The sequence below is a fragment of the Rhinatrema bivittatum genome, chromosome 8 (assembly GCF_901001135.1).
Source record: "Rhinatrema bivittatum chromosome 8, aRhiBiv1.1, whole genome shotgun sequence".
Taxonomy (NCBI): Eukaryota; Metazoa; Chordata; class Amphibia; order Gymnophiona; family Rhinatrematidae; genus Rhinatrema; species Rhinatrema bivittatum.
In genome coordinates, this window is record NC_042622.1 from 66,624,303 (window position 1) to 66,650,866 (window position 26,564).

Consider the following 26,564-nt stretch of genomic DNA (forward strand, 5'->3'; position numbering starts at 1 on the left):
TAACTAAAAAAAATTAACTAAATACATTAATAGTTCCCAGACATGTCCCATATAGGTGAGAAAAGAAAGTGAAATTCCCTCCCAGACCAAAAATTGTTTAAAAACTCTTCATTGCATGCTGTTTATATGGCATGCCATCTCCCCTGTGAGAAAGGTCTAAAAATGTGATAATAGTAAAATTAATGTCTCCCCCAAGAATGTTTATTTGGGGCCCCATGCACAGGCAAAGAGATTTAAAAAATAACACTATATTGAAGGAATCTGCTTCTTTACTGGGTGCTTATATGCATGCAAAGATAGCGCTAATCAGGACTGCGGCCTGGGCAGCTGGGGGAGGGGATTTGTCCCCCTCCAGTGATGTGGCTGTATAAGTGCATACCTCTGGAACTGGCGATGGTGTGGCACTTGTCTTGTCTGCCCCTTGTTACAGTCCTGCCACTAGTTTCTGCTTTTAAAAATATGTAAACTTGCCTCCACCTTCCATGATCTTGTATTGTATAGATAAGCACGGCATGATATACTTACTCCCTTTGTTCTTTGACCAAAGCTGTTTGATACCAAAAAAAGATTTGTTTAAAATTTCTGTCATATAGTACTTTTTCATCTCTTTACTATGGTGCATCTTCTGAATAAAGAGAATCTCTGATTTTAAAAGGGTGACTTCATAGGGACATCATAGTTGGTGATTCGATTATTAGGAATGTAGATAGCTGGGTGGCTGGTGGGCGTGAGGATTGCCTGGTAACATGCCTACCTGGTGCGAAGGTGGCAGACCTCACGCGTCACTTAGATAGGATTTTAGACAGTGCTGGGGAGGAGCCGGCTGTCGTGGTACATGTGGGCACCAATGACATAGGAAAATGTGGGAGGGAGGTTCTGGAAGCCAAATTTAGGTTCTTAGGTAGAAAGCTTAAATCCAGAACCTCCAGGGTAGCATTCTCTGAAATGCTCCCTGTCATGTGCAGGTCCCCAGAGGCAGGCAGAGCTCTGGAGTCTCAATGCGTGGATGAGATGATGGTGCAAGGAAGAGGGATTCAGTTTTGTTAGGAACTGGGGAACCTTTTGGGGAAGGGGGAGTCTCTTCCAAAGGGATGGGATCCACCTTAACCAGGGTGGAACCAGGCTGCTGGCACTAACCTTTAAAAAGGAGATAGAGCAGCTTTTAAACTAGAACAAAAGGGAAAGCCGACAGTTGCTCAGCAGCGCATGGTTCGGAGAGAGGTATCTTCAAAGGATACTAATGATGCATTAGAATTAGGGCATCCCGACAGTCCAAGTGCCTGTAACTAAAAACTCACCTGAGCTAAAAAATTCTAACTTATCCCTATCAATTAAAAAGCAGAATGAAAATATAAACAAAAAACAAACTTTGAAATGTTTGTATGCTAATGCCAGAAGTCTAAGAAGTAAGATGGGAGAATTAGAATGTATAGCAGTGAATGATGACATAGACTTAATTGGCATCTCAGAGACATGGTGGAAGGAGGACAACCAATGGGACAGTGCTATACCGGGGTACAAATTATATCGCAATGACAGAGAGGAGCACCTGGGAGGCGGTGTGGCGCTTTATGTCCGGGATGGCATAGAGTCCAACAGGATAAACATCCTGCATGAGAATAAATGCACAATTGAATGTTTATGGGTAGAAATCCCTTGTGTGTCGGGGAAGACTATAGTGATAGGATTGTACTACCGTCCACCTGGTCAAGATGGTGAGATTGACAGTAAAATGCTAAGAGAAATTAGGGAAGCTAACCAAATTGGTAGTGCGGTAATAATGGGAGATTTCAATTACCTCAATATTGACTGGGTAAATTATCATCGGTACATGCTAGAGATATAAAGTTCCTGGATGGAATAAATGACATTTTTATGGAGCAATTGGTTCAGGAACTGACAAGAGAGGGAACAATTTTAGATCTAATCCTCAGTGGAGCACAGGATTTGGTGAGAGAGGTAATGGTGATGGGGCCGCTTGGCAATATTGATCATAATATGATCAAATTTGAATTAATGACTGGAAGGGGGACAGTAAGCAAATCCATGGCTCTCATGCTAAACTTTCAAAAGGGAAACGTTGATAAAATGAGAAAAATTGTTAAAAAAACTGAAAGGAGCAGTTACAAAGGTAAAAAGTGTGCAAAAAAAAGTGTTAAAAATACCATCCTAGAAGCACAGTCCAGATGTATTCCACGCATTAAAAAATGTGGAAAGAAGACAAAACGATTACTGGCATGGTTAAAAGGGGAGGTAAAAGAAGCTATTTTAGCCAAAAGATCTTCATTCAAAAATTGGAAGAAGGATCCAACAGAAGAAAATAGGACATTGCATAAGCGTTGGCAAGTTAAATGTACGACATTGATACGACAGGCTAAGAGAGAATTTGAAAAGAAGTTGGCCGTAGAGGCAAAAACTCACAGTAAAAACTTTTAAAAATATATCCGAAGCAGAAAGCCTGTGAGGGAGTCAGTTGGACCGTTAGATGATCGAGGGGTTAAAGGGGCACTTAGAGAAGATAAGGCCATCACGGAAAGATTAAATGATTTCTTTGCTTCGGTGTTTACTGAAGAGGATGTTGGGGAGATACCCATACCGGAGAAGGTTTTCATGGGTAATGATTCAGATGGACTGAACCAAATCACTGTGAACCTAGAAGATGTGGTTGGCCTGATTGACAAACTGAAGAATAGTAAATCACCTGGACCGGAAGGAACTGAAAAATGAAATTTCAGACCTATTAGTAAAAATTTGTAACCTATCATTAAAATCATCCATTGTACCTGAAGAGTGGAGGATAGCCAATGTAACCCCGATATTTAAAAAGGGCTCCAGGGGTGATCCGGGAAACTACAGACCGGTTACCGTGACTTCAGTGCCAGGAAAAATAATGGAAAGTGTTCTAAATATCAAAATCACAGAACATATAGAAAGACATGGTTTAATGGAACAAAGTCAGCATGGCTTTACCCAAGGCAAATCTTGCCTCACAAATCTGCTTCACGTTTTTGAAGGAGTTAATAAACATGTGGATAAAGGTGAACCGGTAGATCTAATGTACTTGGATTTTCAGAAGGCGTTTGACAAAGTTCCTCATGAGAGGCTTCTAGGAAAAGTAAAAAGTCATGGGATAGGTGGCGATGTCCTTTCGTGGATTACAAACTAGCTAAAAGACAGGAAACAGAGAGTAGGATTAAATGGACAATTTTCTCAGTGGAGGGGAGTGGGCAGTGGAGTGCCTCAGGGATCTGTATTGGGACCCTTACTTTTCAATATATTTATGAATGATCTGGAAAGAAATACAATGAGTGAAGTAATTAAATTTGCAGATGATACAAAATTGTTCAGAGTAGTTAAATCAGAAGCAGATTGTGATAAATTGCAGGAAGACCTTGTGAAACTGGAAAATTGGGCATCCAAATGGCAGCTGAAATTTAATGCGGATAAGTGCAAGGTGGTGCATATAGGGAAAAATAACCCATGTTATTGTTACACAATGTTAGGTTCCATATTAGGTGCTACCACCCAAGAAAGAGATCTAGGTGTCATAGTGGATAACACATTGAAATTGTCGGTTCAGTGTGCTGCGGCAGTCAAAAAAGCAAACAGAATGTTGGGAATTATTAGAAAAGGAATGATGAATAAAACAGAAAATGTCATAATGCCTCTGTATTGCTCCATGGTGAGACTGCACCTTGAATACTATGTACAGTTCTGGTCGCCACATCTCAAAAAAGATATAGTTGCGATGGTACAGAGAAGGGCTACCAAAATGATAAGGGGAATGGAACAGCTCCCCTATGAGGAAAGACTAAAGAGGTTAGGACTTCTCAGCTTGGAGAAGAGACAGCTGAGGGGGGATATGATAGAGGTGTTTAAAATCATGAGAGGTCTAGAACGGGTAGATGTGAATCGGTTATTTACTTTTTCAGATAATAGAAAGACTAGGGGGCATTCCATGAAGTTAGCATGGGGCACATTTAAAACTAATCGGAGAAAGTTCTTTTTCACTCATCGCACAGTTAAACTCTGGAATTTGTTGCCAGAGGATGTGGTTAGTGCAGTTAGTATAGCTGGGTTCAAAAAAGGATTGGATAAGTTCTTGGAGGAGAAGTCCATTACCTGCTATTAATTAAGTTGATTTAGAAAATAGCCACTGCTATTACTAGCAACGGTAACATGAAATAGACTTAGTTTTTGGGCACTTGCCAGGTTCTTGTGGCTTGGATTGGCCACTAGGGCTCAGGCAATCTCATGGGCAGAAGCTAGGCTGCTGTTTCCCGTCGATATTTGCCGAGTGGTGACAGGGTCCTCCTTGCACACCTTCTCCAGGTTCTATCGCCTGGACGTACAAGCCCGAGAGGATGCAGTCTTTGCAAGGGCGATATTAACTGGACTGCAGGCAACCACCTGCCCTGATTGGGAGTAGCTTTTATACATCCCTTTGGTCCTGAGTCCATCTGGCTACACACTAGGAAATGGAGAAATTACTTTCCTGATAATTTTGTTTTCCTTAGTGTAGACAGATGGACTCAGCATCCCGCCCACGGCTGCCCATGAACGGTGCCAAGGATTCGCCTGTGGAGTGGATATCGATTCCAAGAGATTACGGGTAAGCCGTTATCCAGTCCCTAGATCAGGGCATCTACTGGGGTTTAGTGTTTGGTTGAGTACAGTTACAGTTATCTGTTTTTAATCATAGTTTGTTTTTTCATTAATATGTCCACAGTGGCTTTTGAAGAGAATACTGAAGGGCTGAGGTCACTGTAGGGGGTGTATGTAGAGGGACATCAGCTTTGAAATCTGATTCCATTTCCATCTGCTGGCAGGGAAGCATAACCCATTGGTCTTGAGTCCATCTGTCTACACTAAGTAAAATGAAATTATCAGGTAACTCTTCCTGAGAACAAGTCAAACAGAATCCTGGGGTTGATTCATCATATCAGTCTGGCCACCAGATAAATAGCATATTATACCTTCCCACCTACTGAGGGAGGGAGATGACAAAAATCTGTAGGTGAAAAATAATTTTTGTTGAGTCAGCTGGGCAAAGAAAGGTTTCCCTTCACTGGTCTTCAAAGCGCAAGCGAGATAGGCAGAATAAAAAGTGTTACTGAATATTTTTGGGACACAATATTGGTCTGAATAGATTCCTTTTTGTGGCTATTCTGCTTACAGTGTGTAAAGTTCACATTGTCTGTGCTAGAGCAAAAAATAAAAATAATATATAGCCCATCTACCAGTAAGAAATAGCGAGTAAAGGAAATCAGGTAGAATATAAGAAGCAAACAGGAAGCAATAAACAGCTTTTCCAGCAACCTTACATCCTGTACACTCTACTCAGGGAACATAAACATATCAAAGAGTGGAGCAATGCTAATCCACTAAGTAATAATACGTGGAAAAAGTTCAAAAGTCACATTATAAAGCATGGATAGATCCCGTTTTGTATTCTTCTCTTCCCTTTTTAATCCCTACCCACCTCAATTAGTAACATTCTTTCTCTGATCTTCCAGGGATATTTCTCTTCAGTCAGTCACAAATTTATCTCTCTCTCTCTGTTTATATAAACATTATGAGGTAGTTCCCTGTACATACCCAGATCAGTCCAGACTCCTGTGTTTTGCCTCCTGCCAGCAGATGGAGACAGAGAAAGTTTCACTGACACTGTACATAAATAACCCAGTGTGTTACGGAGCGCTCGGAGAGCGATCCCACTCCTGGGAGAGGTGTGTGCCCTTGGGCCGCGGCTCGACGCCAGAGAGTCTGAAGAGGTGCCGCGGGAGGCATGGCATGCCCGAGCATGGGCTGGACGGAAGCAAGCCGGAGTGAAGACTGGAAGACAGGCCCTCCTCCGGGCCTGCACGCTTCAGAAGACCCAATAACGCTATGTTGGTCTTGTGAAAAGTCCTCCGACCGTTCCCAGCCGTTTCGGACCTGCCGCAGGGTTCGGCATGAAGCGGCAGGCCGGATGGAGGCCAGGGCAGCGAGGACTGGAAAATGGATGCAGACGAGACTCAGAAACAAGGTACTGGACGAGCTGACGTAGACTCAGGAGCAAGGTACTGGAAATGTAGACGTGGACTCAGAGACAAGGTACTGGACGAGCTGACATAGATTCAGGAGCAAGGTACTGGAAGTGTAGACGTAGACTCAGAGACAAGGTACTGGACGAACTGACGTAGACTCAGGAGCAAGGTACTGGAAGGGTAGACGTGGACTCAGAGACAAAGTACTGGACGTGCTGACGTAGACTCAGAAGCAAGGTACTGGAAGCATAGACGTGGAGTCAGGAACGAGGTATGATGTATACAGGTGATTCTAGGGCGAGGTACGAGACTGGCAACGTGGAGCGCCCTACACAGCCCGCCCGAGGGCTGGTCACGGACCACGACAGAGGTTGCCACAGGATACCAGGCTTTCAGAGAGTTCAGGAATAGGGTAAGGCTTTCTCACAGATTCAGGAACGAGGTGCAAGGCTTGCATCACGAAGCGCCCTACTCAGCCCACCCATGGGGCTGGTCACGGACCACGACATGGCTTGCCGTGAGGCACCAGGACATCTTGAGGAACAGGAACGAGGTGCTAGCTTTCAGGAGGCTCAGGAACAGGGTAAGGCGGGTAGCTGCACACCAGGCAGTCTATAGCAGGGTTTGCTGCACACCGGCAGCCTGAAGCAGGGATTGCTGCACACCGGCAGCCTGAAGCAAGGATTGCTGCATACCGGCAGCCTGAGGCAAGGCATCAACTGGACTGGAATACGGAATCAGAAGACAGGCCAAGGGCAGGAACAGGAACAGGCAAACATCAGGGCTGGTACATCAAGCAGACATCGGGACTGGAACAGCAGGTAAACATCAGACGAGACGAGAAGCTCCAACAGAGAACGAGTAACACTGGACCTTGCAGAAGGCTGGAACTCAAGGCAGCTCCTGGAACGAGGATCTCAGGAGTGACCAACTCCTTGCGAAGGCAACGTTAGACTGGAAGCTGGGCCCTTTAGTAGGGCTGACGATGACAATGCCCTGGGAGAAGCCAGCAGGGGGCCACACCTAGCTGGTCCTTGAAGAGGAGTAGAGGGGCCCGTGCCTTAAGAAGCTGAAGAGACAGGCTGGAAGCTGACAGCGTCCTCCCGACCACGTGGACAATCCAAGGGAGTCAGGCAGGCCGCGGAGCAGGGCTGCTCTGAAGATGGAAAGGTGGCAGGCTGCTAGTGGCTCCCAGCCTCGAAGACTGAAGCAGGAAGGCAGGGAACCGGCTGCACAGGGCCGAGGGCCGGCTGAAGGCAGGGCAGCGGGCAGCTGCGGAGTCTGTAGCAACCGGAGTCTGAAGCAGGCTGTAGGCTGAAGCGGAGTCTGAAGCAGGCCGGAGTCATGGGCTGGCTGTAGGCTGAAGCGGAGAGACTGCAGGCACTGGCAGGGACGCCCTCCCTGCCGGCTGAAGACCCCGGGAAGCCTGCAGCGCGTCGGGGAACACCGGAGCGGTGGCAGCTGGCCCAGCCGCCCGAAGGAGCTCCCGGTGGCCCGACCCTGCCGCGCAGGGCTGGAGGCAGCCGGGAAGGGACCCGGCGGCGGCGGCAGGCCTGCCGCGAAGAAAACAGCATCAGCGGCCCGACTGGCCGCGTGGGGTAAGAGCCTGCCTGCGCTCCTCGCGGGCAGGATCGCAACACAGTGTGCCACCTGCAGTCCCTTAGTATTTCTCTATCTCCAGCAGATGGTAGATGGTGCAAAACCTGCAATTCTGCAGTCAGGAGACTCTTTTGGATTTATGAGCCTTCCTCCCAGGGGGATTTTGGGTCCTAGTGGGTCCTTTCCTGTCTGATCGAAGTTGACAGGCTGGAGGTTGGTGACCCTTTTGTACGCTCGCTCCTTTCTTCCGTGGGGTGTAAATCTGGTAGCCGAGATCCCTGCCCTTCAGAAGGCTGCTGAGGCAGCTAACAAGCTCAGGGAAGCTGTTTTCTTTTAGTTCGTCCTTTTTTTAAATTTGGCTGATTTTCTTTTTTTCAGCTAGCAGCTCTATGTTTGATTCTAGGGAGTAGTTATTGTAAGTTTGGTAAAGTATTGAAGAAAAAAAAATGTCTGGCCTTTTTCAGATCTGCCATGCGACCTGTGCTCCTGGAACCTGAACCTCTGCATCAAAGGAAAGTATTAGAATAGTTTCTATGTATCTTTATTTGTTCTCAGAGAGTGAAAAAAGAACAAGGAACTAGATAGAGGAATCTGTACAGCAGCAATGTTCCAGGGGAGAAGCTACCTTAGCAGCTCAGGGAGCACAGCAGTAGGGTTTTTCAGCATCTTCTCTGCCTGTGAAGGAGACTGTGTATTAGCTCCGTGGCGCTGAAGGACTGTTCCCCTGCTTGCCTTTGAGGTGCTGGCTTGCCATGGGTGTAGGGAGGAATTAGGCTTCTGCTAGAGCTTTCGGTGCCCAGGGTCTGGGACTATTTACAGGTCTGGGTTCTATGGCATCGACATTAGAATTAATGCATTGGGCTTTCGCACATATGCTGCTTCTGCAGGGGGGTCTTCTCCCTCTGGAATCCGTTATTGAAAGAGCTTCATCTTCCTCGTCCGTTAGAGAGGGAAGCCAGGGATAGTCTTTTGTGGTGCTTACCTGCACCAATCTTGAGCGTGGTGCAGAACTGGAGATTCTGAATTGGATAATAGTCACCACTGATGCAAGCCTCTCTGGTGGAGGGCGGTGTGGCAAAATCAGTCGGTGCAGGGCCAGTGGTCGAAACAGGAGGCCTCATGGCCTAACATTCTGATAGAGACGAGAGTGGTGGATTTCGCATTGCTTGCTGTATGGATCCTATTGGACAATGCGACGACGGTGGACTATATCAACTGTCAAGATGGAACCAAGAATCAGGCAGTGGCTCGAGAAGCCTGGGAGTTGATTATCTGGGCAGAACTGCACTTGGAACGGCTGGCAGTGTCTCACATCGCTGGAGTGAACTACGTTCAGGCAGATGTTATCAGTAAGAGAAAATTAGACCCCAGGGAATGGGTGCTGTCAGAGACAGCATTGTGTCTCATTCATGGAAGATGGGGATATCCGACCAAAGAATACCAAGGCGTCGCAGTTTTACAGCCGCTGAACAGAACATGGTGCAATGGAATCGTAGCTCTGGTGCTGCCATGGACTCGATGGATTCTTCTTTGCCTTCCCTCCCATGGCCTCTGGTAGACAAGTAATTACGGCGGATAGAGAACTATCCTGGCAACATGATACTGGTAGCTCCAAAGTGGCCATATTGACCATGGTTCCCAGAACTGATCAACATGGCTATAGGCTTGGACATCAGTCAACTGTTTTCCACTAGGGCCCAATATTTTTGGGGTCAGGCAGCTCACTTCTGTCTTACAACTTCACTTCTAGAGGAGATAACAGAGATGGAGGGGATATTCCAAAGTGGTTAATTCCACCTTCTACATCCTTGACATATGTGCGAATTTGGAGGATCTTCGAGTCCTGGTCTGCTGTTGATGGAGTGCATACTCAGTCTGTTCAGGCTGCGGTGTTGCATATTTTGGCTTTTCTACAGAAAGGTTCTGGTCAAGGGACTGGCCTTTAGCTCTGAGTGTCCAGGTAGCGACATTGGGTTGTCTCCGGAGTAAGGTGCAAGGATATCCTCTGTTTGCACATCCAGATGTTCTATGGTTCCTTCAGGGAGCTAAGAACGTGTGTCCTCAGGTGTGAAACATTTGTCCATCTTGGAAATCTGAATCTAGTCCTTAGAGGATTGTGTGAGGCTCTGTTTGAACCACTAAAGAGAGCTAAGGTTAAAGACTTGACTCTTAAAGTGGTTTTCTTGATTGCTATTTGTTCAGCCAGGAGAATTTTGGAGCTCCAGGTGCTGTTGTGTTGAGATCCCTTCCTACAGATGTCTAATTCGGGGTATTTTTATGCATGGTGCCTTCTTTTGTGCCTCAGGTAGTCTCGGCATTCCATCTTAGACAGTAGATCTTCCAGCTTTTATGGATTTGGATTCCCCTACAAAAAAGATATAATTGCGATGGAGAAGGTACAGAGAAGGGCTACCAAAATGATAAGGGGAATGAAACAGCTCCCCTATGAGGAAAGACTAAAGAGGTTAGGACTTTTCAGCTTGGAGAAGAGGCGGCTGAGGGGGGATATGATAGAGTGTTTAAAATCATGAGAGGTCTAGAACGGGTAGATGTGAATCGCTTATTTACTCTTTCAGATAATAGAAAGACTAGGGGGCACTCCAAGAAGTTAGCGTGTGGCACATTTAAAACTAATCGGAGAAAGTTCTTTTTCACTCATCGCACAATTAAACTCTGGAATTTGTTGCCAGAGGATGTGGTTAGTGCAGTTAGTATAGCTGTGTTTAAAAAAGGATTGGATAAGTTCTTGGAGGAGAAGTCCATTACCTGCTATTAATTGAATTGACTTAGAAAATAGCCACTGCTATTACTAGCAACGGTAACATGGAATATACTTAGTTTTTGGGTACTTGCCAGGTTCTTATGGCCTGGATTGGCCACTGTTGGTAACAGGATGCTGGGCTTGATGGACCCTTGGTCTGACCCAATATGGCATGTTCTTATGTTCATGCAGGGGAGCTTAGGCTCTTAGATTGGAGGCATGCATTACTGAGGTATCTAAAGGTCACTTATGATTTCCTTAGATCGCATCTACTCTTTGTAGACTGTATCACCTCTTTGTACTGTGGAGTGGGCCAGAGAAGGGACATAAGTCATCTAAGGCTACAATTGTGTGGTGTCTAAAGGAAGTGATCGAGTCGACTTACATTTCTAAAGGGTGTTCGCTGCCAGGGGGTGGGGTGGGGTTGGGGTGCACTTGATGCGCTCTCAGGCGTCTTCCTGCGCTGAGTCACATCAAATGTCTCCACGTGAAATTTGCTGGGTGGCTACTGGGAAGTTGTTGCTCTCTTTTGCTAGGCATTATCGCTTGGATGTCAGGGCTCTGGCTTCCATGTGCTTTAATGAGAGTGTTCTATGAGTGCAACTCTCCACGTCCTACCCGAGCTAAGAGAAGCCTAGGTACATCCCAAGAGTCTGGACTGATCTGGGTACATACAGGGAAAGAAGAATTGATACTTACCTGCTAATTTTCATTCCTGAAATACCACAGATCAGTCCAGAGACCCACCCATTTACCTGTGGGGAGAGTCCGCCACTCGTACTGTTGCTTTGTATAATAGTGCAGAGTTATTGGAGGGTTTCAATGCTGATCGCTTATGTTAAATTTGGGAAACAAGTTTTCCATTGTCTTTTTGGGCAACTTCACCTTCTTCCAGCTCGTTGGAGGGAAGTGAGTTTGCTTAGAAGCTTGCGTAGAAATTTATGGTTATTGCTGTCATCTTGGCTTGGGTACAGGTCAGTACTGAGGGACTGCAGATGGCACATTGGGTTATGTACAATATCAGTGAAACTTTCCCTGTCTCCGTCTGTGGCAGGGAGGCAAAACACAGGAGTCTGGACTGATCTGTGGTACGACAGGAATGAGAGTTAGCAGGTAAGAACCAGTTTTCCTATATTCCATGGATCGGTGAGCAGGAAAGTTATGAATATTCAGCGGAACATACCGGGATAAGTGTTCGATGAATATTGCTAGTTAAAGTTATCCAGGTAATTTTAGGACTTTTTTTTCTGACCAGATTTAACCAGCTAACTTAGCGCTGATTATCAATGCTCACTGGCTAAAGTTTAACCATTCCCATGGAACGCCTCCATCACCACCTCTTTTTTTTTTTCCTGGCTAAATTTTGTGTAGGAGATGAGTTACCCAGACAACATTTATTCTGACAGTGAAGAAGAAATATTCAAATCTTGGGTTTTGTCCTGGTATGGACCTCCTTATTAATGCTCAAAATAATACTAGAAGCTAAGCAGAAGTTAGGCACAGGAGGCAATACCATTTCCTCATCAACTTAAAGCTTAAGTAATGATAGTTATGAATTATATCTTGTGACATCCATCCCATGTCCTTCCTCCTAAGCAGCCTCCGTTCAGTTCCACCCCTTCTCAGAAGCCTAAGAGAAAGGCACTCCTCTGATTCCCAAATGCGAGAGCTGATGCGTACGCCATGGTTCTGACAAGCCTTCCGTACGACTGAAGGATCACATGTATCTTGCCGAACGTTCACTTGTATTTGCATGATGACTTCTGTGCCAAGAGAAGTTATTGCCCACACGTCGGAGACTAGATCAGCGGCACCTAGAGATGCAAGAGCTGGTTCTGCCCCGAATGCCTTGCCACACAGTAAAAGCCATCAGTTTTCTCTGCTGATCTGTATGGGTCAGTGTAAGTACTTACGAGAAGGGGAAAAGAACAGTAGGAGACATCAGAGAAATTCACCCATAACACAGTTTTCAGGTAGAGAAACTTTACAAGAATGATATAGAAATAAAAAGATGTGTTTTGTGTTAAAGAAAAATATGGCCACAGTCTCACTTTTATTCTTCACCAAACTGCTATCATCCAGTATAGCTACGTCGAGATCCAGTTGCCTTGTACACAAAATTAAAATGTATCGTTATGGTTAGCCTGGAGAGAGAAAATCCTAATATGTGTTGTCCCAATGATGTCTAAAAGTTTCATTTGACTGTCAGAGCTGCACAGGAGACGTTTACTCTTATCATCTAACTGTAGCCATGAGTGTGTTCATATCTTTGGTTTTAGGGTCTGTCTGTAGCCCTACCCGGCCATACCTAAGGGCCCATCAAGCCTTGATTTCAGATAGGATTTGAGTAAGAAATGCCATTTGGAGTAAAATTTTAAATGGAAATGCCCATCTGTATTCATTTTTTTCATGACTGAGAGTCTCTGTAACCTGTCTGTTCCTTCCTTCCTTAAATAACAGGAATGCTGACAGGCCATTATAAACCTGAATACGTTTTCCTTCAGAAATGATCTGGAACATTTTTCTAAATTTCTGGATTATGTCCTCCCTATCTGAATAATTGTGGAGGCTCGCAATTAGATCTCTGGGTAGGTTGTTAGGTGGTGTTCCCCGTGCTTGGTGTGCTCTCTGTTTCTAGAAGATTTTTCTTCCTCTGGAGTGGATTTTGGAAACTTCGTCCTAAATATTTCTTGCACTAAATTCTCAACAGGAAAGTGATTAGCCAATTCTGGTGCTCCCCTTTCGCCCTTATTCGGTGTTCTGTACCATCAATTTAAGTTTAGATCTTATACTTGGCTTTTCCTGTATCCTGCAGATCTAGCTGTAAATTTGTTGTCCATGGAGCTTTGGCTGAGTATCCTGGAACTGACAATGTCACTTTTCAGTATTTTTAGCTCAGATTTCAATTCCTGGAGCCACCTTTGTATATTATTTGGTGCATCCCCCACATCTGCAAGCTGCTCTCCTTCTGACTGTATTGAGGTCACGCTTAGGAGAAGCTGAGTGTACCCTGGTTCGATTTCTGCCTCTCTAAATATTCTTTTAGATTGGAATTTCCTTCTCTTGCCAGTGCAAGGGGCGGGTAAACAAGGTGACTGCCCTGGGTGTTACGCTCATACTGGTCGGGGGAGAAGAAGCACACACCAGGCTACTCTTTTGAATCAATCTGTGAATCTGTGAACATATAAAGCCTAAAAAGGAAGGGGGGGGGGGGGGGGAGAGAGGACAGCAAAAGCCATCCTTGCCCAGGGATTCATTTTTTTGTTTTTAAGCTCAGATGACTGCATTCAGTTTGAACCTTGCAGGAGTTAGAGGGTTAGGCATGGCTGCGGACATCACCTCTCCTTCAAAAATTCCACTTTTTACAAAAGAAAAAGAAGCAGGATGTCATCTGCAAAAAGTTATATTTCGCTATGCAAATGAATCTGTTCCACATTTAACGCCCTCCACTAAAAGGTCATTGATCCAATGATGTAATCATTTTGAAAAGTACTGAGTTCATTTTGCAGACCTGCAGCAGACTTGTTTTCGTGCCAACAAGGGTCCCTTTTGTTTTTGGGTCAGGTATCTGCAGATTTGCTCAGCAGATGGCCGGGTTTCTCTCTTCCTGAGAGCGAAAGATGAAGCTGCAGCCCTCTTCTGGTTCAATGCCATCCAAACGAATGTCAGTGCCCTGACTCCAAAAGTGAAGGAGGAGCTGAAAGGGCTGCTGGGGAAGGACATCAAACACCTTGGCTGGCTGACGGAACAGGTAGTGCATCCACTGCTATTACTAGCAATGGTAACATGGAATAGACTTAGTTTTTGGGTACTTGCCAGGTTCTTATGGCCTGGATTGGCCACTGTTGGAAACAAGATGCTGGGCTTGATGGACCCTTGGTCTGAACCAGTATGGCATGTTCTTATCCTTTGGTCCAAGAAAACAAAGAGGTAGGCGATCTATGATAGCCGTCAGGTAAACACAAAAGAATAGATGCCTGGGATCTTTTTCCAATACTTTATTGATGCAGAGACGTATCCATAAACATGCCCGACTCAGGCCGAGTTTCGCAGCTCTACAGCCGCTGCCTCAGGGGCTACAAACGAACCATACAATAATCAATCATACAGAATAAATACATAATTCATAAAACAAAAAATTAAAAAATTATTTAAAAATTATAACATCATTAAGATCTCACAAATATTAAAAAGACTTTTTTATAAACGAATAAAAAACCTTTTTAAACATCATTAAGATCTAAAATAAACAAATCATAATGTCATAATTGAAAAAGGTGACAACGATGATTAATTTAACTAGTGAAGTAAAAACATACCTATAAATTGTTAAAAGATAAGTGTGATGTAAAAAAACAGATAACTAATTTACCTCCACTATTCCAGTCAGTGATGCTGTTTCTTCTAATAAACAGTAATTGTGTGTCAGCAATACAAGAGCAACTGGAAAAAATGCCAACCATTGTTAATAATTCCATTTTAAATATGTTTACTAAAAAGATCTCAATTTATTGGATATTGTGTAAACATGTGGCAATGCTGATTTATGATATTATACTCCTGTAACAAATATATAATTTTTAAAAAACTTTTTAAACGTTTTAATCATATATACTAGCTAAAATGCAAAAAAATGCACAATTTGAATTCAGTACACTCAAATTTCTCAAAAAATTACAAATAGTGGGGTAGATTTTCAGACCGCGCGAATAGGCGTACTTTTGCTGGCGCATCAGGCGCAAGCAAAAGTACGCGGGATTTTAGTAGATACGCGCGGAGCCGCGCGTATCCGCTAAAATCCGGGATCGGCGCGCGCAAGACTATCAATTCCGTATAGCCGGCGCGCGCCGAGCCGCGCAGCCTACCCCCGTTCCCTCCGAGGCCGCTCCGAAATCGGAGCGGCCTCGGAGGGAACGCAACCTGGGGGCGGGTCTGCAACCAGGACGCAACCTGGGGGCGGGTCCGCAACCAGGACGCAACCTGGGGGTGGGTCCGGAGGGCCGTAGCCACGCCCCCGGAACGCTCCCGACACGCCCCGAAACGCTGCGCGGTTCGGGCCCGCCCCGACACGCCCCCGACACGCCCCCCTCAGAAAACACCGGGACTTACGCGAGTCCCGGGGCTCTGCGCGCGCCGGTAGGCCTATGTAAAATAGGCTCACCGGCGCGCAGGGCCCTGCTCGCCTAAATCCGCCCGGATTTGGGCTGATTTAGGCGAGCAGGGCTCTTAAAATCCGCCCCATAGTGTAAAACCAGCTTACAAATCACTAAATAAAAAGAACTCATATTAATTAGAACAAGTCAAAAAATTGATTCATCTTATATATTAATTACAATCTTTACGTCTATCATTATAGACCGCCCCCAAGTGGTGCTTAAAAACAAATCGTGCCCACGGGACTCAGCAAACTATAAAGCACGCTCAAACCTGCTGATTGCAAATCTTTACTGGTATCAAAAGGAACATGCATAGCCTGTACTGCAAATGCCGCCAAACTTGTCAATAACCCAGTACATAAACAAACACTATACCATAAGTATCAGCAAACTTTTGTGGCACTCTGAGGCATGTTTTACACCAACTGAGCCGATACTGAATCAAAAAAGCAAACAAAAAACTCTACTGTGAGCGCCTACAAACATGTATAGTACTCATAGGAATCCTTCATCAACCTTTATCGATAACAATTCTCTATTGCAAACGCAAACACTTCTATTCTAAAAACTGCTTTGAGATAGAAAAATAATAACTGACAAAGCATACCTTAAACCCAAAGGTTCCTATTGTGAATCAGCATGTCAGACCGCACTCTCTGCTCTTATCAGTATCGGACCGCGTCTGGTCCACCATTTTTAAATGGTCAATTTTGGCGCCAAAAAATCAACACTAGCTAAAATAACTACTTGTATTCAAACAGTAAATATTGATAAATAAACCCAGTAAACCTTAAAATTATCTATAAAATATTTAATAAAACTTGTTTCAAAATTGTTTAAAAAAGAAAAACGTATGCTGTCAATCTATTCAGTGGGCGTGGTTAATACTAAGTGATCGGGTGGCTAGAGAAATTTATTATACACTGATATTATGTTAAAAGTACCATTGGGCAATTTACTGCATATACTATAAATAAAAATACTTGTCAAAAATATAAGACCAAATGCTTAAAAGAGTAAAAATATATATATATATATATTGCCACTTAAATATAAACTGTCCCACAAGCTATTGTAGCACACTCAGGCTTATTTTACATTGACTATGTCAATATCATTTAAAACCAGCTAGAACAAACTATACTGTGGGTGCCTGAACAAACAAATAAACTGGATGAACCCTAAACATAATTCTAAAATATTCTAAAAAACAAACATGCGCTGTCAGTCAATTCAGTGGGCGTGGTTAATACTTATGTATTAAATGGAATTATTAACAATGGTTGGCATTTTTTCCAGTTGCTCTTGTATTGCTGACACACAATTACTGTTTATTAGAAGAAACAGCATCACTGACTGGAATAGTGGAGGTAAATTAGTTATCTGTTTTTTACATCACACTGTTATCTTTTAACAATTTATAGGTATGTTTTTACTTCACTAGTTAAATTAATCATCGTTGTCACCTTTTTCAATTATGACATTATGATTTATTTTAGATCTTAATGATGTTTAAAAAGGTTTTTTATTCGTTTATAAAAAAGTCTTTTTAATATTTGTGAGATCTTAATGATATAATTTTTAAATAATTTTTTAATTTTTTGTTTTATGAATTATGTATTTATTCTGTATGATTGATTATTGTATGGTTCGTTTGTAGCCCCTGAGGCAGCGGCTGTAGAGCTGCGAAACTCGGCCTGAGTCGGGCATGTTTATGGATATGTCTCTGCATCAATAAAGTATTGGAAAAAGATCCAGGCATCTATTCTTTTGTGTTTACATATTCTTATCCTTTTCCTGAAATATATGACGGGAGGCCTGGGGGGTTGCAGAACCAGAAGAGACCAGTAAAGGGATGTCCCGGCGGGGAACAGCTTGCATGTGTGGGGCAAAGCTTCGGAAACTCAATGGCGCGACCTCTCGCAGATCCTGTGTGGCAGCGAGGGTGAAACCAGTTTGCGGTTGGCAGATGGTCTGGGCATTGTCAGGAAGAGACCAACTCTCTTCCTCCCAGCTCTTGTCCACGACCCATATGGTTTCTGTCACAGGGACGCTGCTTGATTAAGAGCTGACTGTTTTAAGGGAAATCTTGCCGAGTATTTAGAAGATTGCCCCTTCACGTTTGTTGTCTTTATAAAAACTGGACATTGCTGTCGCTCTGTCTTGCTGCAGTGTGTCTGCATGGAATGGAGATTTTCTAATGCAGCGGTGTAAATAATGGGGCGTCTCTTGGCGGGACCCAACTGCTTTGATTTTTGTGTTGTCGAGTTTCTGAGGCTGTGCCGGGTATGTTAGGAATTACTGGGTTAGTCATTGGTGATTATGATAACTGAGGCTTGTCTTTGTTTCCAGCTCCCCGGTGATGGGAAGAAGAACATGCTGGCTCTTGTGACTGAGAAAGACCTGCTCTTCTACAGCAGCCTGCCCCAGAGCAGGGACACCGTCGGCAAACCAGTGCACTGCCACCCACTGATTGCAAGCAGGTACACCCCCCCCCCCAATTAATACTCCTCTACATTGATAGATCACGGTGTCATGCCCCCCCCCACAACTCTCCTCTATACTGATAGATCAGTGTTATCTCCCCTCCTACAAGACTCCTTTCTACTGATAAATCAGTTTTATCTCCCCTCCTAAAAGACTCCTTTCTACTGATAAATCAGTGTGAACCCCCCTACTATAATTCTTCTCTACACTGATAGATCGCAGTGTCATCTCCTTCTCCTATTATACTGTACTCCTGGGACCTAATAGATCACAATGTTATCTCCCCCTCCTATAACACTCCTGTACCAGTACTGCACTTGTGGAGTCCTGGAAACATCACCAGCGTGATCACCCCTTCCTACAACAGTCCTGCATTCCTGGGGTCTGACAGCTTCATCTCCTCCTCCCAGGGGTGTACTGAGGGTCTCCAGCGCCTGGGGGGCCAATAACATTTGTGTGCCTTTCCAGCACCCATCCCTCCCATCCTTCTTGTACTAATGCTTAAGGTCACAGAACATCGGTGGCGTCTCTAGACAGAAGAATCTGGGGGGGAGGGGGGAGCCAAAATGACATTTCCTCATGTCACACCCACCTCCATAGCATGGCCCCCTGCTTTAAAATTGGCTATAAAAAAGTCTCAGTAAGAAAGTCCAAAGCGTCTTCTGCGTAACTTTAAAAAGCTGGCTAGTTTCACACTTCTAGTAAACTACTATTATAATTATTTGATAGCCTCATTCAACTAATTCTATATGGCTCTGAGAGTGAAGTCTGAAATGTATATAGGAAGGGGCAGAATGTCAATATAAACCCTGCAACTCCAATTCTATAACTCACTGCACATCCACAGAAATTCCCCCAACAATGGAGCTTGGATGTTTCCCTTGTAACTTGGATTGGCCACTGTTGGAAATAGGATACTGGGCTTTATGGACCCTTGGTCTGACCCAGTATGTTCTTATGTTCTTACAACTCATCATACAAAAAAAAAAAATTCAAATTCTGATGTCACCTCACAGTAATAGCAGCACAAACACCTTCCACTGCCAGACACATAATGAACTAACACAAACCCCACAAAATCTATACAGCAAACCTATCATAACATAACAGCAGTAACACCAAGGACTCAAACAACAAGAACCCTACCTGTGAAAAAGCACAGGAAAATATTACACTGAGTCCTACAATACCAATACACCAACTACTGAGGAAGCAAAACAAACCCAATTGCTATTGATCCCTACACAGACACTACATGCTAGCAGAATCTCTCATCATGGTGACATTCATACAGCAGAGACAGACTCTCACCAAATACAGAATAAAGGATCACAAATTAGGCAAAAACTGAAATGGAAACCCCAAGAAGCCAGACTCTGTATGTAACAACGGAAAAACAGAACCACCATTCCTCATAAAGCAAATTAAATCAAGAAACATAAAGCTTCAATTATAATATTAAAGCCATACTAATAAAATAATATTTTAAAACTACTGACAAATAGAATAACTTCTATTAATTAAAATCATATATAATTTTTAAAAACTTCCCAAGCACCAATATAATATTTCAAAACAGCACACATATCAAACCACACCCAATAATTAAAACTAATAAGGAATAAAAAAACAAAAAACCCCACTGCTGTCCATACCTGGAAATTCTTGATTTCCAGTCACCCTGAGATTGTCAAGTGTTTGGGGGGAGGGGGGGTGCACAAACTTTATCCTCTCTCTCTCACCCATAGGCTGTCACATATACACACATACATGCTCTTATACACATCCACAACCTTTCTCACACAGACATACTCTCAGGCTCTAAGACCCTTTCTCTCCCCCCAACTCTCACACACAAGCTCTTATTCCCCCGGATTCTCTCATACACACACACGCTTTCACTCTCACTGGCTCCCTCACAAACACACACACACAGACAGGTAGGCTCCCATTCATCCTCACACTTCTTTCCCCCCCCCCCCCCCCAGGCATGCACACATTCATTCTCACACACACAAAGACCTCCAGGCAGGTAACAATTCATTCTCTCTCTCTCACACGCACACCTAACAGGCACCCATTCTCACACAGACAGACCCCAGGCAGGCACCCATTCATTCTTATACACAGACACCCCCAGGCAGACTTCCATTCATACACATGCACACACTGAAGGCAGACCCCCCCCTCTTTCTTTTGCCAGCAACCTTGGAGCCTCTCTCATTCCTCTGCTACCGCTGTCACTGCTGCCGCGTGGCTATTGGAGAGGCGCTAATCACTGCTACTGGCACTGAAGCCCATTCTGCTGCTTCCTCTGTGCAGGCCCTGCGGTATTCAAAATTTGTGGGCTTCCAGTTCCTCCATGCTGATCTCGTACATCTTGAGATCAGCATAGGGAAAGTGCTACTCTTGTACAATCCCAAAGATGATATATGCCAATCACTAAAAATTTAAACTTTTTTTTACCTTTGCTATCTGATCTTGGTTTTCTAATCAATTGGTCACAGGCTTTTTTTTCCCACATTCCCTTTCTTGGTCTTTTGCCCATTCCTTTTACAGGGTCTCTTTTTTTTCTGTTTCTTCCCTCTCCACCTGTCTTCTTCCCTTCATCCCTAAAACACACACTCAAGCTCTCACTCTCACATGCTGTCTCTCTGTCACACATATACACACACAATCTCTCACTCTCACATTCTGTCTCTCTGTCACACATATACACACACAATCTCTCACTCTCATATGCTGTCTCGCTGTGACACCCATACACACACAATCTCTCACTCTCACGTACTGTCTCTATCACACACATACACACACAGGCTCTCACTCTCACATGCTGTCTCTCTCACACATACACAGGCTCTCACTCACATGCTCTCTCTCTCTCTCACACACACACATACACATAATGTTATTTATTTATATTCTCCTTACCCATTTCCTCCCCATTAGTTTGCCTTGTTTTCTGTTGAATGTACGGCACATTTTACCTTTATGTGTTTTGCTACTTCACCTGTTATATGTAAACCGATGTGATGTTCTTCGAACACCGGTATAAAAAAAGCCATAAATAAATAAATACACCCACAGGTCTCACTCTCACATGATGACTCTTCCAACATACAGCCTCACACTCCCACACACAGTCTCAACTCACTCGCTCACACACACACACACACACACACACACACACACACACACACACACACTCTACAGGGCCTCAGCCTCCCTCTCGTCTCTGGGCCTATGGCCCTGATCTTCACTGGCTGCCGCAAGGCAGGATCCGCAGTGGCCCTGCTAGTAAGCCTCCTCTTTTAGGGTCACCACGAGTTAGGATCCGCAGTGGTCCTGATGCAAACTCTGTTCTGCTTCTGCACGTGGGCTGATTCTCCTCCTCCAACTTCCTGCATGCTCAGTTCGGCAATGTTTTTCTTCCAGGGCTGCACAGCCAGGAAGGAGAAGGTGCACCTGGAGGTTTGGAGGTGACTTGTCTTCTTCGAACTGAGAGGATGAGCTCCACCATGGCCCTGCCGATCTTTCTGCTGTGCGTGGCTGCAAGAAAAGTTGTGCGTGGTCACGCACGTGTGCAGCTTAGAGAGAACAGTGGCCGGCACACAGCATAGGAACGGCATGCTTCCCTACTCAGCTGCCGGTGGGATGAGTTCCACTGGAGTCCACATGGGCCTCCCTATGTCGGCCATCAGCACCCCCCCCCCCCCATGGCCCTGCACCCAGGGGCATTGCCTCCCCCTTGGTACGCCACTTCCGCCTCCTTCATACTCCTGTACTCTTGGAGTCTAATACAGCTCAGTGTCATCTGCCATCTCTCTAATATTCCTGTACCAGTATAGTACTCCTGAGGTTTGATCCATTGCTTCTACCATCTCCTATAACACTCATGCATCAGTACCACACTCCTGGGATCTAATCCATTGCTTGCACCATCTCCTCCTTCTATAATGCTCCTATACCAGTACAGCACACCTGGGGTTTGATCCATTCTCAGTGAAGTATTGCTAGTTTATATTTTTAAATTGTCACCATTTCCTGAAAGCCTGGGAGAGAGAGCGAGCCAACAGATGTCTGTATGCATTAGCCATTACTAGCACATAACAAGTACATTTATATGAAACAAACTAAAAAGCATTGAAATAAAATGTTGTGTATTCTGGAGCTCGGATCTGCTCAGCTTTCACCTGGATGTGGTTAGTAATGGTTTTTTACATGAGAAATAGTAATAGCAATTCAGTTCTTATAGGAACAGGACGATTAACCCCAACTAAGTACTTTTTCTTATTATGAACATGTCTTCCTAACTAGCAATTCTAGGTGACACTTGCATCCATGCTAAACTGCTCTTTGAAAGCTAAAATTAAATCTGTGTTTGTTTGGCTGGATTTCCGGCCCCTATTGAACTAGTCACAGTAGAACTGCAGATGCATTTTAACAGCAGGCTAAACCATGTCCTATCTCTGTTCATCTTGTAGGCTGGTGCATTCAGGCCCCTCCAAAGGCCCCCCCCTGTACGATACAGAGCTGTCCTTTGCCCTGCGCTCTGGGACGCAGAAGGGCGTTGAGACACATCTCTTCAGTGTGGAGACACAGAGGGAGCTAGCCACGTGGACCCGGGTGCTGGTGGACGGGTGCCATAGTGCGGCCGAACTGATTCAAGAAGTGATCACAGGTCAGGGGGCTCCCAGGACACAGTGCTGGCTGTGCTTTAGTCTAGCCAGGCTTGATGCAAAGGGTTAAATGTTGTCATAATTGCTATCCAACCCACAACAGCACAGTGGACCAAGATAGGCATTTAATTCTATGATGGGGGTAACTTGAGTTTCGTTTCCAGATTTTTTTTTCACTTTTGAGGTCAGAGTAAGGACGAAGGTAGGGTGCAGGGGAGGGGAGCAGAAAGACAAGATAGACTTTTCTGTGGCTCATGGTCCCCTGCGGAGTTGGGGGGTGGGGGTGTGAAGGAGATAATTGAGCCCAGCAGTACCAGATCCAGCTGCTTCTCCGTTTCTGTCCTGTTTTCTTGTTTCCTGCAGCTTGTACGTGGAATGGGAGGGAATGCTCCCTGTCCATCCACATCGACAAGGGCTTCACGATCTGTACGGAGGAGCCAGGGCTCAACAAGACCATCCTCCTCAAGCAGCCTTTTGAGAAACTGCGGATGTCTTCCGATGACGGGGCAAAGATGCTGTACCTGGACTTCGGGAGCTCGGAGGGAGAAATTGTGGGTTTGGGTTTTATCTCCACTGTCTTTTGTATTAGTGGCTAAACGTTGAGCATATCATTAATATTATGCTGTAAACCCAATCCTTATTTGGTATATCAGCACTCCATCTGAACTGAATAATGTGTTGGATTTTACATCAGAATAGTGAGCAGCATATTATGTGCTTTATTCTGGAAGTAAATTTTCTTTATAGTTGGTATCTCTGGATCTTACTGACTCCTTCCTATCCAGCACCAGACTTAGTATTACAGTTTCTCCTTCCATGCCTAGGAGTCAGACAAGAAAGAGTTCATTCCAGTTAGAGGGGTAGCTGCTTTTCCTAATGAGTGGAGCCTGTGTGAGTACATCAGAGAGAGATGTGAAACCTACAGAAACATAGAAACATGATGACAAAAAGAAAAAGGCCATTATGGTCTATTTAGTCTGCCCATCCGTGCCAACTATTCTGTTTTACAACTCCTAGCCTCAGAGATCCTTAGTATTTATCGTATGCTCTCTTGAACTCAAGACACTGTCCCTGTATCTTACCACATCTATAGGAAGGCTGTTGCATGCATTCACAACCTTCTCTGCAAAGATTTCCTTAGATTACTCCTGAGTCTACCCTTTTTCATCCTCTTTTTATGAACCCTTGTTCTAGAACCTTTTTTCATAGAAACATAGAAACATAGAAATGACGGCAGAAGAAGACCAAATGGCCCATCCAGTCTGCCCAGCAAGCTTCACACACTTTTTTCTCTCATACTTATCTGTTTCTCTTAGCTCTTGGTTCTATTTCCTTTCCACCCCCACCATTAATGTAGAAAGCAGTGATGGAGCTGCATCCAAGTGAATATCTAGCTGATAAGTTAGGGGTAGTAGGGGTAGTAACCGCCGCAATAAGCAAGCTACACCCATGCTTATTTGTTTTACTCAGACTATGTTATACAGCCCTTATTGGTTGTTTATCTTCTCCCCTGCCGTTGAAGCAGGGAGCTATGCTGGATATGCTTGAGGTATCAGTTTATTCTTCTCCCATGCTGTTGAAGCAGAGAGCCATGCTGGATATGCATCAAAAGTGAAGTATCAGGCACATTTGGTTTGGGGTAGTAACCGCCGTAACAAGCCAGCTACTCCCCGCTTTGTGAGTGTGAACCCTTTTTTCTTCTCCCCTGCCGTTGAAGCAGGGAGCTATGCTGGATATGCGTGAAGTATCAGTTTTTTCTTCTCCCCTGCCGTTGAAGCAGAGAACTATGCTGTATATGCATAGAAATAGAAGTAACAGGCTTATTTGGTTTGGGGTAGTAACCGCCTTAACAAGCCAGCTACTCCCCCCTTTGTGAGTGCAGATCCTTTATTCCACATTTCCTCTTGCTGTTGAAGCTAGAACGATGTTGGAGTCACAGTAAGCATGTGTACGTTTATTGAATAAGGGTATTGTCTCCAGGCAGTAGCCATCATTCTGGCGAGTCACCCACTCTTCATTGGCGGCCTCTTGACTTTATGGATCCACAGTGTTTATCCCATGCCCCTTTGAAGTCCTTCACAGTTCTGGTCTTCACCACATCCTCCGGAAGGGCATTCCAGGCATCCACCACCCTCTCCGTGAAGAAATACTTCCTAACATTGGTTCTGAATCTTCCTCCCTGGAGCTTCAAATCGTGACCCCTGGTTCTGCTGATTTTTTTCCTACGGAAAAGGTTGGTCGTTTCCTCTCTCCTTCATGGAAACCTTGTAGGTATTTAAATGTCTCTGACATATTCCCCCCTAACCTGCCTTTCCCCTAGGGTACACATGTTTAGATCTTTAAGATTTGTCCCGATATGCTTTAGAACAAACACCAATGATCACTTTAGTAGCCACCCTCTAGACCAGTTCCAACCAGTTTATGCCCTTTTGAAGATATGGTTTCATAAGGGACTTATACAGGGGCAATATCACCTCCTTTGTTCTGCTGACCATTCCTTTCCCTATACAGCTAAGCATCTTTCTGGCTTTTGCCATCACCCAATCCACCTGTTTAGCCTCCTTGAGATCATCCGAAGTGATCACCCCAAATCCCGCTCTTTTGTGTTTAGAATAATTTCACCCCCTCTACTGTACCTCTTCCTTAGGTTTTTGCAGCCCAAATGCATAGCTTTGCATTTTCTAGCATTAAATGTTAGCTACCAGACCCTAGACCATTCCTCAAGCTTTTCTAGATCCCTCCTTATGTTTTCCACACCTTCCTGGCTGTCTACCCTGTTGCAGATTATGAAATGAGGTTCAGCATTACCTATTTTCAACTAACACATTTAGGAAAATTGCATAAAACACAGGTGTATATTGTCCAGTCTGTAAAGGCAGGGAATAAAACTTTCTCTAGATATATAAGTGGAAAGAAGAAAACTAAAAAAGGAATAGTAAGAATTAAAGGGGAGAACACATTTATTGAAGAAGAGTATCCGAAGTAAACCAATGTCTTAACACAAATACTTTTGCTCATTATTCACAGTAGAGGGAAATGGTTGTGGACCAAAGGCAAAAGGCAAGGACATAAAAGGCCTCAGGGATGAATATTTTGCCAACTGCTAAGGTGGTAGCGCTCACTGTACTAAGCACAATTGAAAGTACACAAGGCTCTGAGACCTTATGGGGTACATCCCAGAATGCTGAAACAGGAGAAGGTCCAAGAGACTGGACAAGAGCAGATGTAATACCGCTGCACAAGGGTGGGAGCAAAGAGGGAGTGAGCAACCAATTAGTCTTCCATTACTTTGGGGGAAAGTGATGGAAATGTTACTAAAGAAAACCAGAGGGTTACAGGATCATAGGCAGCATGGTTTAAAAGGGGAAGACTTTATCAAACATACTTGACTGTTTTCTTTGATGAAGTGACCAGAACAGAAGGTCGGGGGGCAGCGGTGAATGTGACCTGTCTCTTCTCAGTAAGGCTGTTGACATTGTTTGACCAAGAAAACTGAATCAAAAGCTAGCCAGTGAATGCAAAAATGATAAACTGGATGACAAACTGGTCAAGTTGCAGGATTCTGAGTGGATGTCAGTGGAGTCAATTCTGGTAAAAGGATGGGGTCTGGGCTAGGTCCAGTCCTCATCAAGGTCTTAATAATGACATTGGAGAAAGATTAGAAAGGAGAAACATAGAACATAGAAACATAGAAATGACGGCAGAAGAAGACCAAATGGCCCATCTAGTCTGCCCAGCAAGCTTCACACATATTTTCTCTCATACTTATCTGTTTCTCTTAGCTCTTGGTTCTATTTCCCTTCCACCCCCACCTTTAATGTAGAGAGCAGTGATGGAGCTGCATCCAAGT

The 26,564-nt window shown here is 44.4% G+C and overlaps 1 protein-coding gene across 1 annotated transcript in view; it reads left to right on the plus strand.

The window, feature by feature from the left end:
* SNTA1 (syntrophin alpha 1) overlaps positions 1-26,564 on the plus strand; it is a 185,796-nt gene that overhangs the window by 145,288 nt on the left and 13,944 nt on the right. Inside the window, exons 4-7 of the mRNA XM_029611787.1 lie at positions 13,954-14,140; positions 17,898-18,028; positions 22,520-22,716; positions 23,078-23,265. Of these exons, the coding sequence (XP_029467647.1) occupies positions 13,954-14,140; positions 17,898-18,028; positions 22,520-22,716; positions 23,078-23,265 (703 nt within the window). The remainder of the gene's footprint in view (positions 1-13,953; positions 14,141-17,897; positions 18,029-22,519; positions 22,717-23,077; positions 23,266-26,564) is intronic.